We start from the raw sequence: 17,958 nt of genomic DNA on the forward strand, positions 1-17,958 counted from the left end.
AAAAGGGGTCCTAGGATTGAACCTTGGGGTACCCCACATGTGACCTTTGACCTCTTTGATGAAAAGTTTTCAATTGAAACCAAGAAATTCCTGTTCTTTATGTAAGATTCAAACCAGTTAAGCACTGGACGGAGAGTCCGACCCAACTCTCCAGTCGATTCAGTAATATGTCATGGTCAACAGTGTCAAAAGCTGCACTGAGGTCCAACAGAACCAGCACTGTGGTTCTGCCACAGTCCGTATTTATATGGATGTCATTGAACACTTTTACGAGGGCGGTCTCTGTGCTGTGGTAACCATGGAAACCAGACTGGAAGGAGTCAAAGCGGTTGGTTATCGTTAGGAAGCTAGTTAATTGTTTACACAGCTTTTTCAATAACTTTGCTGATGAATGGGAGGTTGGAGGTCAAAGGTCGGCCTGTAATTCTGCATTAGTGATTTGTCCAGATTGTTCTTTTTTATAAGTGGTTTGATTACTGCTGTTTTCAAAGCCTGGGGGAAAACGCCTGATGAGAGCGATGAGTTTACTATTTGGATCAGATCAGCAGCAATAACAGGCAGGACTTTCTTAAAGAAATGTTCTAGAGTTATAGATCTAGGACATCCAGACAGCAGGAACTGGAGCTTAGTTGACTTATAATTTCCTGTAGGGTTTTATAATTAAGTAGTTGAAATTGGGTCATTTTTCCTGTATTTGTTTTGTTTGGGCACAGCATTGGTACTGACTTTATAGTGGATGTACATGTAGCTGAGTTAATTTTATTTATTTATTATTTTATGAACCTTCTCAAAACATTTTTATTTCTATTTTGTTAAATTAACATGTCTGCTGACATGGCTATTTCTGTTTGAACTGCTTTTATTTTTGGTTCCTAATGTAAATATTGTTTTTGGGGGGACGTTATTAGTGTTGCACAAAGCAACGTTCAGTGACGTAGCTGCAGCAGCCAGACAGAAGCTGCCTAACTGAGCTGCTGGTAAGATGCGCGCTAAAGCTACCTCTCACTTTTAATGATGTTTATATTGTTAAAAATAGTTTTCACAGCTTTTGTTCTGCAAAAATATAAGGTTAACTGTGCAAGTGTTTTTTTAAAAAAAAACTTTGGTGTTGGTTAAAGTTAATTTGTTACGTTTATTAAGTCTGTATAAAGTTTCCCTCCAAAATGTGTTTGTTGGGCCGCAGGACTGTGATGGTGATGAGTGTATCATACCTGGTGCTGATTGTGTCCCACTGTTTTATAGGAATAAAAACCAACCTGTGTGATCCTTTCCACATCTGTTACATACATACATAAAAATCAGATTTTAAAAAAATTTTCTCTGAAAAGAACCTAGAAAACTGGTTGCAGGCGGCAATACATTGGAATTCAGGCGGTAACGTCACAGGAGGGTTTGTGATTCTGTCAACTGTTGCAAATAAAGCTCGAGCATTGTTAATGTTTTTGTTTATGACATCTGCAAAGAAAGCTTCTCTTGCATGTTTTAGTGTTAAATGATAGTTACGTAGTCTTTCTTTATAGATGTCACAATGAACGTGGAGTTGAGTTTTACGCCATTTTCGTTCTGCCCTACGGCAGAGTTGTCTTGCAGATCTAACTGTTTGTGTATTCCTCCATGGAGATTTCTTTTTATCAGACACAACCTTCATTTTAATTGGGGCAATGGAATCAATAATATCTGAGACTTTAGACTGAAAATCATTTACCAACTTATCTACGTCATTACAGCTTAAGGGTGAGGAAGAAGAGTAGATTTGATTAAAAGTTTCTGCTGTGTTTTCAGTGAGAGAACGTTTTGTGATGGTTGCTGTTTGTCCAAGTGGGTTAAAAGATAAAGAACTTTCAAAGATAACAGGAAGTGATGCGACAGGCGACATCAGTTACAGAGACATTGGAAATATTCACACCCTTACTGATAACCAGGTCCAGTGTGTGTCCTTGAGTGTGTGTTGCTTGTTTGACATGTTGTGTTAGACCAAAAGTCTCTAAAATATTAGCGAGCTTTTTTGCCCCTCTGTCTTGGGGGTTGTCAACATGAATGTTGAAATCACCGACAATTATTAAACAATCATAATCAATACATATGAGAGATAGAAGTTCATTCAAGTCAGTAAAGAAATTTTCCACAAATTTTGGGAGTTTTGTATAGAGTTACAGTCAAAGTTCGTTTGTGGCCTTTAACCTCAATTCCAAGATACTCAAAAGAGGTGAAGTGGCCCAAAGAGATTTTACTACTATTTATTATATTCTTAGATATTGAAGCCACGCCTCCTCCTTTTTTGTGTTTTCTATTCTCACTGAAGAAATTGTAGTTAGGAGGCGCAGATTCAATTAGTACGATCGGTTCATTATTGTCATTCAACCATGTTTCTGTCAGAAACATAACATCGATATTATGGTCAGTGATGAAATCATTAATTAATAGAGCTTTAGCACAGAGAGATCTGGTATTTAAAAGAGCTAGTTTAAGTGACTTGGAGGCCAAGAAATCTTCAGTCTGAGGTTCCTTTAGGCAGGGAAACTGTTTAATGTTTGAAGTTCTTCCGCTGTATTTTATTTTTCTGTTTCTTGTAAATTTTCTTGTAGCGATCCGGATCCTGTTCTGCAGTGCCGGGGGGCCAGACACATTCTTGAGTAAGATGGGTGTAAAGATAAAATCTGGATCCCGGCCTCAGACCTCAGAAACACAGAGTGATGGATCCTCTGGGAAGTTAGAGTCAGGTGGCTTAAATGAAGTGAGGTCTGCTACGTGAGCGCTAAGGAGAGACGTCCCGAGGAGAACCTGCTTTGCCACATCGTTGGCTCCAACATGCACAACTAAGGAGTCTATATCTGGCTGATCAGCGGTTAGCGAAAGAACTTTACGAGTTAAATCAGATACAGTGTCACCAGGAAAGGAAATCACTCTTGTGTTCATGGGATTGCAAACGTGACTGATTCCATTTACTGCCTCATCTCCAACAATAAGCACTCTTGGCATACCTTTCGTTTTCCTGGTAGCCGCTTTGTCCTTTGCGGCTTTGGGGGGTGGATGTGATGGTCTTGCCTCATTGTTGATGTTTGAAAGTGAGGTTTCACTCAGAGGCTCAGGCTGGAGTACAGAAAATCTGTTTTTCAGTGGGATTCCCACAGAGTCAGAATGTTTTGAGGCTCGGGCTGGTCGCTCTGTCCTTGGGAGCGGGGTCGGTGGAACCGTTTTGGTTGCAGCTGCTTGTTTGTTTTCCTTTGGTGGAGCAGGTGTTGAGGTTGAAGGTGGGTTTCGGCTCAGAGCCGGCCACGCTGATTCGTCCAGGTGAGGGGTTCTCCCTGTCAGTCGCCTCATCGGATCTGCGGTGTGAGACTTTTGCTTCAGCTTGGCACCCTGAGCGTTCCAGGGTGAGATGCTTGATGCGAGGCGTACAACCTCTCCATTGATTGAAGGAAGAGATGTCTGATTTCCACAGTTAGCATTGATTTCAAAGTTCACCTCCAGCTGTTTGATCTTCATTTCTATAGACTGAAGTCGTTGTATAATACTGCTAATGTCCTTGGGGTCGGCCGGAGGCATTTTGTCCTGGTTCAACTTGGAGATGAAGAAAAGTAAGGTAAAAATAAAAGTAAGAAAATCCTCCAGTCCTTTGGTTTGAAGTAATCCAGTTATGTCGAAAATGTAAATATAACTATAAAAACGGTCACTTTAAAAATAACTCACAGGCAAAGTTATCAGTAAGGACGAGAGAGAAGGATAAGCTGTTCCTCCTTCAGCTGCCACAGCAGAGTAGTTGGAAGACTAAAAATTATGATGACCATCATATAAAAATAAAGATGGACTAACTAAAATGAAGACTCCTTGAGTGAAATCCAGTTATGTTTCACAGTAGAGACTATCCTTTTCAAGGGGGGATCGCACAGTAAATCAAACCTAACAAAAAAGTATATTACAGCAAAAAGAACAATAAAAGCACACTAGAAAATTCCGGAAGAAATTTAACCGAGGCCTGCCAAAGTGTGCCCGTTGGTTTGGACCCAGCGTTATGATGCTAAAAATTAGCATCAATGCTAAGCTTAGCTAACAAATTCCATAGTAGCATGTGGAGAATCACAAGAAAGTTGACTAACATGGACTTGCACCATTCAGTATGTTCAAATTAATGCATAAGCTAAAATTAGCCAAAATGCTAATGTTAGCATGATTGCTATGAGTAGCATGTGGGATATCACTAGCATGTTGTCTTACATTTACTTCCTACATTCAGTGTCCTGAACATGGCTAATAAGTAAGAAAAATAGCTAATAGCTTATTTTAGGTAAAATGCTAATGAGCTGCCTTGCTCTGGAAGGCAGCTCATTAGCATTAGCCGCAAGGCAGCGAACTAACCTGAGAGAAAAAGATAATGCAGGCTAATATTATTGCACTAACCTGAGGAGGATATTGAGGCTTTTATTTTGAAAATTTCAATAAGCTTCATATTAAATGGCCACACTAATCCAATGTGTAACAGGGCTTTGGATAAACCAGTCACATAAAGCCAAAAAGAGCAATTACATGTTGTAAAAATTGTCAAGGCTTTTATTTTGGAAATTTCAGTAAGCCTCATTTCAAAGGGCCAAACTAATCACATGTGTAACAGTGATTGGATTAAATCAGTTCTATAATGCTCAAAACACAAGTAGTTCTAAGTGCCAGCTCAGTCCTCCTCTGTTTTAATTGAGTCTTCCACTATAGTTAGAACTACAGTGATGCGTATTTGTAGTTCTAAGCAGCAGCTCTCCATGCTCTGTGTTCCGTTGCTATGGTAATTAATCCTCTGCCAGCTGTGAGTGAGACATGCAGCCAGTTTGACAAAAAAAAAGCAGTCTGAACAACTCCTTCCCGTTCGGGAACCATGATATATATTCGAAAACCGTTTGAAGCGTATGAGAGAGCTATTTGTCGTCTCCGATAGTCCCGCGATTCATATTTCTACCTCAGTCACAGTAATAACAGCGATGAGAACAAGATGGTGTGTGCGGAAGAAGAAAGGGTAATCCTCCAATTTTGTCAAAGTTGTAAATGGGAATAGTATACCATATAGAGTTTGGGTTTTTAGAAGCTTTTTTAAATATTTAATTTTGAATGAATTGTTTAAAGATGTGAAGTCAAGGGCTTTAATTCCACCTTTTTCAACTTTATTAATTAGAATATTTTTCTCGATGAGATGGCATTTCTTTTTCCATATAAAGTTAAAGTTTATTGTATTAATATTGGTACTGATTTGTTTGGGAACATCAAGAGCAAGGGCCGGATAAACAAGTCTAGAAAAGCCTTCAGCTTTGACTAATAATGAACGTCCTAAAAGAGAGAGATCTTGCCGGAGCCAGAGATTAAATCTTTGTTCAACTATTTTAATTATGGGTTTAAAATTGTCTATTGATCTTATATTTTGATCTTTAATTATTGTGATTCCAAGATATTTAACTTTGTCTTTTATAGGAATGCTGAGGAATGTGCCTTTTAAATTAAATTTAATGGAAAGTAGTTCACATTTGTTTAGATTTAGAGTTAAACCAGAAGCTTTGGAGAAGGTGTTGATGATTTCAGGAGAGTTTTTTAATTTCACATTTATTCTTTAAAAAAAGTGCAGTGTCATCAGCAAGCTGGGAAATTACAATATTTCTGTTTGCAACATTAATCCCTGTAATTTTTTCCTTGATTTTAACTGAAAGAATTTGCATGGCCAGAATGAATAGATATGGGGAAACTGGACTGAGACCTCTTTTCAAAATCAAATCTTTTAGAGCAGCCAGGTGACAATTTTACAGATGCTTTACAGATGCTATATATGGACCTATATAACATTTTGCAACTTTTAATAACCTTGCTGGGAACATCTTCTCCTTCTTCATTTATTCCCGAAAGCCGCAAGTCCCATCTTCTTTTATAATGTAAAAGTTCGAACAGCTTATTTTCCATTTATAGCACCTTTTTTCTGATTTCTCAACTCTCCTGGTGATTTCTGTCATCTTTTCTTGCATTTATTTCATTTCAGCATAGATATAATCCACCAAATCTTTGAGATCATTTATGCTGGCTTGAAGGCCGTCCGCTCTGTCGTTTATCGTCAACTTTAAAGTTGCTATGATATTTTCAGCGAAGTTATGGTCTTCCGTCGATTTATGACTTTTAGCCGACATCTTAGTTGGTGTATTTTCTGTACTGACGGATTTGCGCTTACCACTTCCAGCCATTCTTTGAAATTTTCAGGACGTCTTTTTTAATCAGCTTTAAGCACGATATTTAACAAAAATCTCAGAATAAATGCTTCCCTCCGTTAAAGCAGCAATAACAGCTCCCTATCCAGACAATCTCGGGAGAGCTTGCAAAAAACGACCGCTCCCGCAGCCATCTTGCTTGGCGGCCACAGTCGTTCTTCACTATCAACAATATATCACGTTAAGCTTGTTAAGAACAGGCTACCCATTTGGTTATTTTTCTTCGAGCTGTGGGCGCTTTGCACCTACGGCGCTGACGTCACATCCGCATGCGCAAATGCGACTCATTTTTTTCACTTTGAGTGACCATGACCGCAAGGAAAGACGAAATCGTATTTCAAAAGCAATACCATGAACACTGTTGCGTTCCACGGTGCACAGCGTCTTCCAAGTATATATATATTTTTTTCCATTTTTTTCTCCGAAGAATTTTTTGCGGCGCTAGTGGCTCGTATTTTTTGTACAGTAGGCAGACAGGAAGGAGGGTGAGGAGAGGGGGGAAGACATGCAGCAAAGGTCGTCGGGACCGGGAGTCGAACCCGTGACGTCCGCGTCGAGGACTAAGGCCTCCAAACGTGGGGCGTGCTAACCCCCTGCGCCACCACAGCACGCCCCCTTCCAAATATAACAGTCGTTTAAGTTTTCATGAATTTCCAAGCGATCCTGACTTTAAAAGACGATGGCTTATAAATATTCATCGCGACTGGGACACTGAGCTGGGAGAAGTGGGCAGTCTGGAACAGCAGACAGTGGCGCAAAAAGTGGGTATGCACTGCATGCAACGCATAGGGGCGCTGCACTAGAGGGGGCGCAAAAACGATGTGGGGAATTTTTTTTCTAGTCAACATTGTATGTACTTAACAGCCTTTTTAAGTACATAAAAAATGAAATTATGAAATGATCAATAACAGAGGAACAGCACTGATTAGGCGCCCCTCACCTCCTGCCAGCCACTCTCCCCTCTCATGACTTCAATATTTTCTTTAGTCTGAAATGTGATATACTTATTTCTTTGAATGTTAAACATGTTTTCTTTGGTATTTCCAATAATAGTATGTCCGGGAAATAATATATTATAAACTTTCTTATTCTGTTGGCTAAGTTCCACATACATGCCTGTAAATTTGCTAAAAACAAACCCAGCCTCACTGTTTTTAGAGCTTTTAGAGCTCATGTAAGATGTTTTATGGACTCTTTAAAAATGTGCACCAACTCTAAAGCTATGAAACTTATAACCTTAAGTGATGAATTTAATTTGTAAACTGTTATTTTTTATTTTTTCTCCTGGAATCCTGTGGATTTGTTACCCCAGCACTACTACTGTCTGCAATTGTATATTCTTTATTGTAAATAAAGTTTATTAAAAAAAAATACAACTTCCTTGTTTAGTTAAAAAATTGAAAACAACAGATTCTATTCGGAGAGATGTAAAACTGAAGATACCTGCAACATTTAGTGTTCAGGACAAGTAATGTTTTTGTTGTAGAACCGCTGTCACTAAACTGTCAACGTTTGATATTTTGAGGTATGATCACTTTATTTACTTTGTTAAACAACATTACATCAAGTTCCACTATAAGGACAGTTATTTTTTTATTCTTTGCCATTTCAACAAAAATAGTAAAAGATTATTAAGGCACCTAAAAGGGCATACTTTATTAGCATAAAGTATATACTCAGATGTAATTTCAAACGTACTGAATTTAATAATTTAAAGTAAGCGCTAAGTGAATTTAACTTTTTTTTAATTTTGAACATATATTTTAAAATATACACAAAATATCTTTGACAGATATTTTAAAGATATTTAAAATATATTTTAAATATACACTTGAGCAAATGTATATTTACACTTGGGCAAATGCATATTTTGCTCAATTAAAGTATACTTTTATTTAATATATTTTTTAAAAGTGCATTTTGGTACAATTATATTTAAGTGTGTTTAAAGTTATGTCAAAATTAGTACAATCATACTTTTAATATACTTCATATATATCTAAAGGTAGTACACTTAATACTTAGTATACGTACTTAAAATGTACTTACACAAATGTAAGTGTTACACAGCAGGAAATGATGGGCCGAGTCACTCCTCGTGCAGCATATTTATTCAGTTTAAACTGTAAAAAGAAAATACAGCGGTTACAGTAGCGCTCCCAACATCCGCTGCAACAAGCTGTCCTCTCTGCAATGGCGGACTCCTACAGCCTGCCAGAGCGTCACCCGCTGTTGTATGTGGTACTACAACAAATACACATGCTCTCTACTGACATCACTGTACATCTACATCCAACATACTTTCATTAACTCAACTGAACTCAAACAATACATAAGTTTAAAACACATGTTGCGGCCCTATTAAGCCGACCCACCGAGCCCACATAAGCGCGAGCCAAGCGCGAGCCGTTAGCCTCGCTACTTTAGCCTGGTGCTAACTCCTGCTTTATATCTAGCTCAGTAATGCAGCTATACTGAAGCGCCTTTGTTGTGTCATTCCGTACCCATCGGAGGCTACTGGCGTTACGAGCTATACATTCTAATACTCAGCTTACCTGTAAAAAGAAAATACAGCGGTTACAGTAGCGCTCCCAACATCCGCTGCAACAAGCTGTCCTCTCTGCAATGGCGGACTCCTACAGCCTGCCAGAGCGTCACCCGCTGTTGTATGTGGTACTGAGCGCCCTCCGATGGCGAAACCAAAACATTGTTAAATCTAATAAACATTAACTCTAATAAATTCTAACGCTAGGCTGTGAGTGATCATCACCAAAACAAAATGTGGGGGGGGCTAGTTTCATGACTCACTTTCCTAGTGCCACATAAGTATATTTGAAATATACTAAAGTATTTTCTTTTTCACCAGGGTCTATAAGTTAAAAACCAAAATAATCAAGGAGTTGGACTAAATTCAAAGTTGTAATCAACAACATAATTTCACAGAAACATAGTTTTATCTCTTATATGTAAAACAAAGAATAAAGTTTGGAAACTCACATGTTTGTCAGTTTGCTTTTCTTCATATTTATTCAGAGCTGTAACATTAAACCAGATTTCAGACTCCAGCTAAATGGGTGGAAACTGTAGTGGAAACTGTAGTAAATATGTTGGAATAAATTAAAAAGAAACAAAAAAAAAACTGCATACAAAGTTTTCTTGTTGAGATGTAAAAAAAATAATGTTCTTTTTAATACGTGGACAGAGATCTCACTATCTGGGGTCTGTTTGCTTTTAACCCAAAGCAGAAAGAAAGTAACACTTTTTAATTGTTTAATACTAGGCCTGTCACGATAAACGATAAATCAATTAATCGTACGATAAATTAAAACTATCGACGCCATTTTAATTATCGGCATTATCGTCTCTTCCGACCTTTTTCTCTTTCTGTTGATAACACTGAATGAAAAAAGGCTCAACTCCGGTGCTCTCCACTGACTCCCCCCTTCCTCGTTTCCTCAGTGTAAAGCCCAGCGCACACTACACGATCTTAGAGCTGTCAGCCGATTGTCGGCCCATTTTCAAAACCTGACGGACCACACATTAGCCGACAGAAATCCTAGGTACAAAGGTTCGATCGGGTTCGGTCCTGCCGTGAGGTGTCCAACAATGGGCACAAAATAATGGCTGCAAGTCCAGTGAACTAATTTTAAAACCAGGCATTAATTAATGCTTTACTACAATCTACCTGCAATGCATGTGGCTAGTGTCAGCGTAAAGTCCTGACTGAATGAAAATCATTAGAACCTTAAACCTATTTACGTCACGTTAACGAAGAACAGCTGAAAAGTTACCGGTTTCGCTCCAACTCCTCCTCTTGTCATTTCTATATTCTTTGCATGTTGAATAAACATTAATGTTGTTTCCACATATCATCTCCAATATCCGCTGGACTTCGGGTTGCGCCGTTTCAGCTGTTTGGGATTCCCCGACGTAATTTCCCCTCAGAAAGCATAGAGGAGAATCCGCGCTTTCTGATTGGCTGCCTGTCACATTCAACAGGCTGCGTTAAGCTTCCAGTCTGGAAAACCCCTGATTTAGATCGGAGCTGCAACGACGATCTACCGTAACACACCACACAATCTTAGAAAGACCAACGTTTCAAGATCGTTGTAAGGGGAAAAATAGGAGCAAAAAATCATGTAGTGTGAATTATTGCATCAGGTAGTCGATGTGCCCATCTTCTCTATTTAAATCTAATTATTACTGAAGGGCAACATAATATACAGACTTCATAATCTGCCCTCTTTTGGTTGAATGCAGTATTTATTTTCACTTTGGCTTTATGTTGTTTAGTTTTCATTCAAGTACATTTTTTATTAATAAAGACTGAGAATCCATTTTATTTTTGTTTTTGGTTGTTTTGTTTATTTTGTTTATCAGTTCCAGTATTGAATATTCTTTTGAAAACAAATATTTATGGGCAAATAAATAATGTCATTACGAATGTTATATCTCTTAATTTTACAAAAATTAACTTTTTGCTAAATTACTTTCTTAAAGAGTTCCTTTTATAATCATAGATTTTTGTTTTTTGGTTAATGGATGCAAAGTGAAATCAAAAGAGCCTTTTCTTCATAAATTCTGATTATGTTTGTATGTTAGAATATAAAAGTGTTTGACAAGATACAAATACATGTATCTGTATTTGTATCTAACCTAAAGACTTTAGGTAGTCTTTAGGTTAAAGAATACCTAAAAAAGTTCAGTACAAAACATAAATATTTATAGACTGTTTGGATCTATAAATAGATCCAAACAATAAATAGATTTATTGTTGGTGTCATAGCCAACAATAAAAATTATTTTGATAAAATCTTCAAATCAAAAGATATAAAACATTTTTAGTTGACATCCTAAGTAACTAAGCTGTAATTCAGCCTGCCATAAATATTAACATGACTCCAGTTGGCTTTATTTCCTCACTTTATTGAGATTGAAAAGATATATGGTGATTAGAAATGACCATAGTTTCTACATCCTACTTAGCACAAGAAAACCAAAATGAAACATTAGCATCCAGTTATACTGAGAACTCAAAGCACTTTACAGTAGAACCACATTCACATTTACAATTGTAGACACAATACACCAATAAGCAGATCAGTAACTTATGATTAAATATCAACATGTGAGATAAGAAAGCTGCAGTCACCTTATTGCTCAGATACAACATTTCAGTCTAAACCATATTCCAGTTTTCAGATTTTTAAAGCTGGCAAGTTTAGATTTAATGATGTTTGACTTTTTTTCATGTTTCACGCTAATTTTCCTACAGTGGATTTACACTCTGTACTTTATTAGGTGGGATTTATTTTATTATTGAGTTGCTGGTTTGTTTTTGAAGAGAAACATGATGTTCTGATATCACTGCGGTTTTATTTTATATGTAAAATATTGCCTTTTCTGAAATAAAACCCTTAATTCAATTTGTGTCTATTTGTAAGTTTACATAAAATGTATTTATATATTATACTCTGTAAATCTGGGCACTTATTCATAAAGATTCTCAGTCCTCAAAGCTTTTTCATCTTAGCCTAAAGAACAGTGAGAAGCCTAAATATTTTGCGGGTCGGTTCGTATCGGTTCCACAGGTCAAATATAAACCCAGAGATTTTGTATGTGAATTTGGAGACTCGACAAAATGTCTTTTTTTAACAGAATGATCAGCAACCAATCAGATATCTTCCTTGTTTCAGCCAATCATATGAACGGACCCCACGTGGGGGTCATACCTGATAAGCCAATCATATGGCTACAACAGCGCCTTAGCCATGTTGAAGTACAGCCTCTTTAGCCCTCAGCCTGGCTTTGAGAGGAGCGGTAAGTAAAATATTTATCTTAACATATTTCGCTACTTTTTCCCCTTGTTATGATTATTAATGCTAATCGGTTTAATTGTGCAGCTGTCAACACAAGCTAGCGAGCTAAGTGAGTGAGCTATGCTTCTGCATAGTCTGTTTCTCAGCTGTTGGAGAGAGGAGACGAGCTGAGAGCGCTTGACTCTCAGCTCGCGCTGGAAACATAAAAGTACGTCGCCTGGCAACCTCTCGGCCAATAGAATGAAAGTGTTGTACTGGACGCCTGTGGGGCCTTAGACATGAATTTATGTCTCTATGTGGCTACTGTAGTAGAAACCTGCTTGCTCGCTGCATCCATCCAGTCATCCAGCTGTCTGTCTGTATTATATAATCTATGATGGATAGGTTTATAGATATATACTTTTTCTCTAGATAGATAGGGTACTTTGAGCGTTCTTGCCTGGATATAATTGGAACAATAATTGGGTCGCTGGTCGATGACGTTTCATAAAGATCACAAGTACAGACAAGAACTCATGTTAATGAGGTCACTATAAAGATAAACAAATTATTGAAATTCTTCTGGCATAAAGCTCAAGCAGATAATCTTTATGGTATTAATTGGGAACTTTTTAAATTTGAATCTGGAAAATTTCTAAGAAAATTTGGTAGTAACAAGGCTAAGACAAATAGAAATGAAGAAACCAAAATTGTAACGAGAATATTTGAACTCACTCAGTCGAATCCTTCTAATTTAAATGACTTCGAACTACAAGAGTTAACAGAATTACAACTTAAATTGGATCATTTTTACATTAATAAGAGTAAAGGTGCGTTTATTAGATCAAGGAGAAAATGGTTAGAAGAGGGAGAACAAAACACTCATTATTTTTTTAATCTAGAAAAACACAATTCAACCACTAATTCTATTACCAGTCTAAAGATTAACAATGTTGTTACAGATAACCTTGATGATATAGCTAGATATTGCAGTTCCTTTTATGAAACTCTTTATCTCTCCAACTTCTGTCAGGCCTCAGCTGATGCCCTGTTGACCAATTTATCAGTTAATCAAATTTCTAATAGTGAACGAGAATGCTGTGAAGAGTCAATCTCTTTACAAGAGATTGTGGACGCCATCTCACATCTCAAAATGAACAAATCCCCTGGAATTGATGGCCTGAGTGCTGAGTTTTACAAACACTTTTTGTTCGACCTCGCTCCCTTTCTTTTGCAAGTTTTTAATGAAAGTATAGAAAACGGTTCGCTCCCTACAACCCTCACTCAGGGTTTAACCACTCTGATACCAAAACCAAGAAAAGACCCTTTACTTCTAGATAATTGGCGTCCCATTTGTCTTCTTAACAATGATTACAAAATTTTTGCTTTAGTTGTAGCTAAAAGATTAAAATCTGTCCTTCATTCAATTATCGATGAAACTCAATCCGGTTTTATGAAAAATAGGCATATCACAAATAATATAAGATTTGTTTTAGATATTTTAGATTATCCTGACCTTGTTTGTGATAATGGTTTTATTTTATTTCTAGACTTTTATAAAGCTTTTGATACGGTCGAACATGAGTTTATTTTTCAGAGTCTAAATAAATTTGGGTTTGGGAAATTCTTTACTTCTGTTGTTAAAACCTTATATCAAAACAGCAACAGCTCCATCAAATTAAGAAACGGCTCCTCTCCTAGATTCAACCTCTGCAGAGGAATCAGACAAGGCTGTCCCGTCTCCCCATATTTGTTCCTTTTAGTGGCTCAACTTCTGGCCGATCATATTAAAACTGGTCCTGTAAAAGGGATCACTGTTGCTGATAGAGTGGTTACTTTAACACAACTGGCAGATGACACTACTTTATTTTTAAAAGACCAGAGCCAAATCTCTTTAGCTATTAAGGAAATTGGTACTTTCTCCAAAGCTTCAGGTCTTTCTCTTAACCTTAAAAAATGTGAGATAATGGCCATTAAGGACTGTTCTATAGCTTCAATTGAAGCTATACCAGTTAAGAATGAGGTTATTTATTTAGGTATAAACATCACGAAGGATCAAATAAAAAGAAGCTCCCTAAACTTTGACCCGCTAATTCAAAAGACTAAAAAAAGACTTAATCAATGGTTAGTTAGAGATCTTTCTTTGCGTGGCCGTATTCTGCTTACAAAGGCTGAAGGCCTCTCCAGACTAATTTATGCTGCACAGTCATTAGACATTGACAAGAAAAATGAGAAGGAAATTGACAAACTGCTATTCAACTTCATATGGAAAAATAAGACTCACTATATTAAAAAATCTACTCTAATGAATTCATATGAAAACGGAGGACTTAACTGCTTATCTTTCTCTATCTTAAATAATACTTTTAAAATAAATTGGATCCGTAATTTTTTTAATTCTCCAGCGTCTTTCTGGAATACTATACCCTTTCATATTTTTTCCAAATTCGGTGGTCTAAAGTTCTTTCTAATTTGTAATTTTGATATAACGAAACTACCAATTAAACTCTCTAATTTTCATCGGCAGGCCTTTTTATCATGGTTACTCATCTACAAGCATAACTTCTCTCCTCACCGATACTTTATTTGGAATAATAAGGACATTCTATATAAGAGGAAAACTATATTTTTTGATTCTTGGTTTAATAATAACATTGTTTTGGTTGACCAATTGTTCAACAGTGATGGTCTGTTGTTGACTTATGAAGAATTTCTCTGTAAGTTCAGTTTTCCTGTCTCTCCTGGAGAATATGCCAAAGTCTTTGGTGCCGTTTCTACAAAGATCTGTATGTTATTTCGGCAGAAGCCGAGAATCGTTTATCACTCTCCCATTTTATCTCCCATACATTCTCCTGTTGGCAAAATTTGTTTGAATCCTTTTCCTTGTAACAATAATAAGTCGATCAGATCCCTGTTTCTGAAGGACGTGACCTCTACTCCTGTGGTTGTTCATTATTGGAATCGCTTTCATATTACTGTGTCTTGGAAATTTATCTGGCTGCTCCCTAATCACTTTCTTCTCTCTAACAAGATAAAGGAAGTTTCTTTTAAACTCATTCACCGAATCTACCCCGTTAAAGTCTATTTAAAGAAATTCAATTCTAACATTGATGTGAACTGTTCCTTCTGTGTTGTTTGCCCAGAATCGGTCACTCATTTGTTCTGGTTGTGCCCTCATTCTAAAATATTTTGGCAACATTTTTGTAACTTTGTTGATTCCAAAATTTCAGCAGGCTTTCACTTATATTGGGAAAATGTCTTATTTGGATTTCAACAAAATGGAGGAATGAATGTAAAGAGTCTCCTTATCAATTTACTAATTATTAAGGCTAAATTTCACCTACATAAATGCAAATTTTTGAAGAAAAAACCAAATTTTTTAGTTTTTTTGATCGAACTTAAACATTATTTATCAACAATTCATTCCTCCACTAATCAAAAAGCAGAATCAACAATACGGGCTTGTAATCAACTTGGAATTTTGGATTATCTTTTAAGTTAATGCACTGTGACATCTGGCACACGTATCACAATTTGTGCTATTTCCTTTATACATATTTATATTTATTGTCGTTTTCTTATCTTCTTGCTTTATTTTATGCTCCCCCTGGTAAATTATTGTTATTATCTTCCTGAGATTTGTTCACAGTACATTTGTATTGTTGTTTATTACAATAAATAAAGTTTAAGGAAAAAAAAAAAAAAAAAAAAAAAAAAGAACTCATGTTAATAAGCTATGCATACGAATAAAAAAATATGTGTACATGAATCACTGTGGACTGATCGGTCGATATGAGAGCATGGATCACCTTGTCTGCGCTTTTGACTTTTGAGACGTCCTAACTGCATCATATCACTTTGGATTCAAGGGAGAACGATGCGTTCCAGGCTGGTGAAAAGCTGGGATATCTCAGCATTAGAATTGTAATGCTCCGTTCAAGGCAGAAGAAAAGCTTTGATATCTGAGCTTTGTGAATCTTTGAGACTAATTGAGCTCCATATTCCTTAGAGTGTTTGGCATGTGAGCAAAAAGTTTACCCAAAACCATGACAAAAATGGTTTAGTTTGTTACAAAACACATTTGAATGATTCTACATACAATGAATTCCAACTCTTTTGTGACATTTTTTACATACAGTGATTTATTTATGAAGCCCAGGTGAAAATTCAAGCTGGGTTTCTCTCCAACCTGCATCATCCAATCGCTTCATTTCCCCCGCACCAAACAGCTACAGGTCCTGCTCCGCCTCATTGCTCAAAAATCCCTTCATAAGGTTCCTCATACCTGGACCTCCCAGGCTTCTTCAAGCCTCCCTCCTTTCTGGTCTCCACTCCACCACTAGTATCCGGGTTCAGGAGGAAGACGACCCTAATCCTCACCTTAAACTGTCCATCTTGGGGAGATTCTCAGTTTTTGCTGGGTCCGAATGGCAAAATATCTAACCTTCAAGTTAAATAAAACTATCTTAGTTAAGTTTTATTTCAAGTTTTGCTTTCTCTCTGCATAAATTTTCTTATTTATTTAGTTTTAGCTGGATACAATTATTTGTTTTATATTGTGTTTAAATAAAGTCATCAATACATTACAATTCATCTGTCAGTGAAGTTACATTTTTAGCTCATTCTAGTTAAAACCTTCAGAAATAAAATGTCTTATTTTGTGTAGTTACTTTCATTTTTCTTTCTGTCTTCAGGTAAAATTGTCTCTGTGTTGCTTCTACACTCACAAAAGTTATTTGATCAAATTTCTACCTGTGATGCTGTAATTATTGTGAAGTTCTTTGTTCAGCTGATCTTGTTGCAAATTTACTATGTAAATAACTTTGGTTTGACTTGAAAACATCCTTCACAGTTTATTTTTCTTAATTTTTGCTTATCTTTTAAAACATGATTTTGCTCACAAAGTTTAAAAACGTAGTTTAGCTATAAATATTTTTAATTCAACATTTTTTTAGTTGGCCTACGGTGTATTTTCTTAACAAGCAGATGTCATAGATTTGTGTATTTGCATTCAAAATTCAGGATTAACTGTTTTTATATACTGATTATTATTATTATTATTAACTATTATTAAAATATATATCAAAATGTCGTGTTATTTATTATAAAAAACAGAAGAGGAAAAGGGGAGGAACCTGTTACACTGATATCTGCCTAGCAACTAATGACAGTTATTTTACTTTAAAGAACTCAATTGGTTGACAGCCTCCGTCCTGTTAAAACAAACATTGTCTGTAGGAGAGTATTTATTGTTGCACAATGATCCATCAAACTTTCACAACTAAAAGCTCTTATAAAATTACTATAAACCAAAACTCATAGCTAATTGGATGATTTGGATCAGTTGTCTTAAATCATCCATCCATCCATCCATCCATCCATTGTCTGTTCACCCTTGTCCCTAATGGGGTCGGGAGGGTTGCTGGTGCCCATCTCCAGCTACGTTCCAGGCGGGAGGCGGGGTACGCCCTGGACAGGTCGCCAGTCTGTCGCAGGGCATTAAATCATCCATTCATTGTCTATTTTCAATTTCACTTATCTGATCTTCCTTTACAGTCTTATTTGTCATATACCAAACACAAATTAATGTAGGGACTTTTTTCATAAGACTTTTCTCTTTTTCTAACTGCTTAGACAGTAAAATTTGAAAGAAAAAATCTCAAAGGACCCTGGAAGTTTCAGAATGGATAATCTCAAGGTGTCATCGTCCAAACTACAAACAATACACACACCCACAAATAACAATCCACACACTGGGCTTGTGATTTCAGCTCTTTAAAAATTAAATTTCTGATGATAAATGCTTCAAATATTAAAAAAGATAAAATTTCTTTTGTGTTTAGCTATAAATAGTGTGCAAGCACAATAGAACAGTTGGTCTAGTTTAAGTCTAAACTGCATCATCTTGTTTTCAGAGAGATTTGGAATAT

The 17,958-nt window shown here is 36.5% G+C and overlaps 1 protein-coding gene across 1 annotated transcript in view; it reads left to right on the forward strand.

Annotated features, from left to right (window-relative positions):
• Positions 1–1,189: 1,189 nt before the first annotated feature.
• hsd17b8 (hydroxysteroid (17-beta) dehydrogenase 8) overlaps positions 1,190–17,958 on the forward strand; it is a 100,056-nt gene continuing 83,287 nt past the window's right edge. The window contains exon 1 of the mRNA XM_032579906.1: positions 1,190–1,242. Coding sequence (XP_032435797.1) covers positions 1,191–1,242 — 52 coding nt within the window. The 5' untranslated portion in view covers position 1,190. The remainder of the gene's footprint in view (positions 1,243–17,958) is intronic.

This window comes from Xiphophorus hellerii, chromosome 13, assembly GCF_003331165.1.
Source record: "Xiphophorus hellerii strain 12219 chromosome 13, Xiphophorus_hellerii-4.1, whole genome shotgun sequence".
Taxonomy (NCBI): Eukaryota; Metazoa; Chordata; class Actinopteri; order Cyprinodontiformes; family Poeciliidae; genus Xiphophorus; species Xiphophorus hellerii.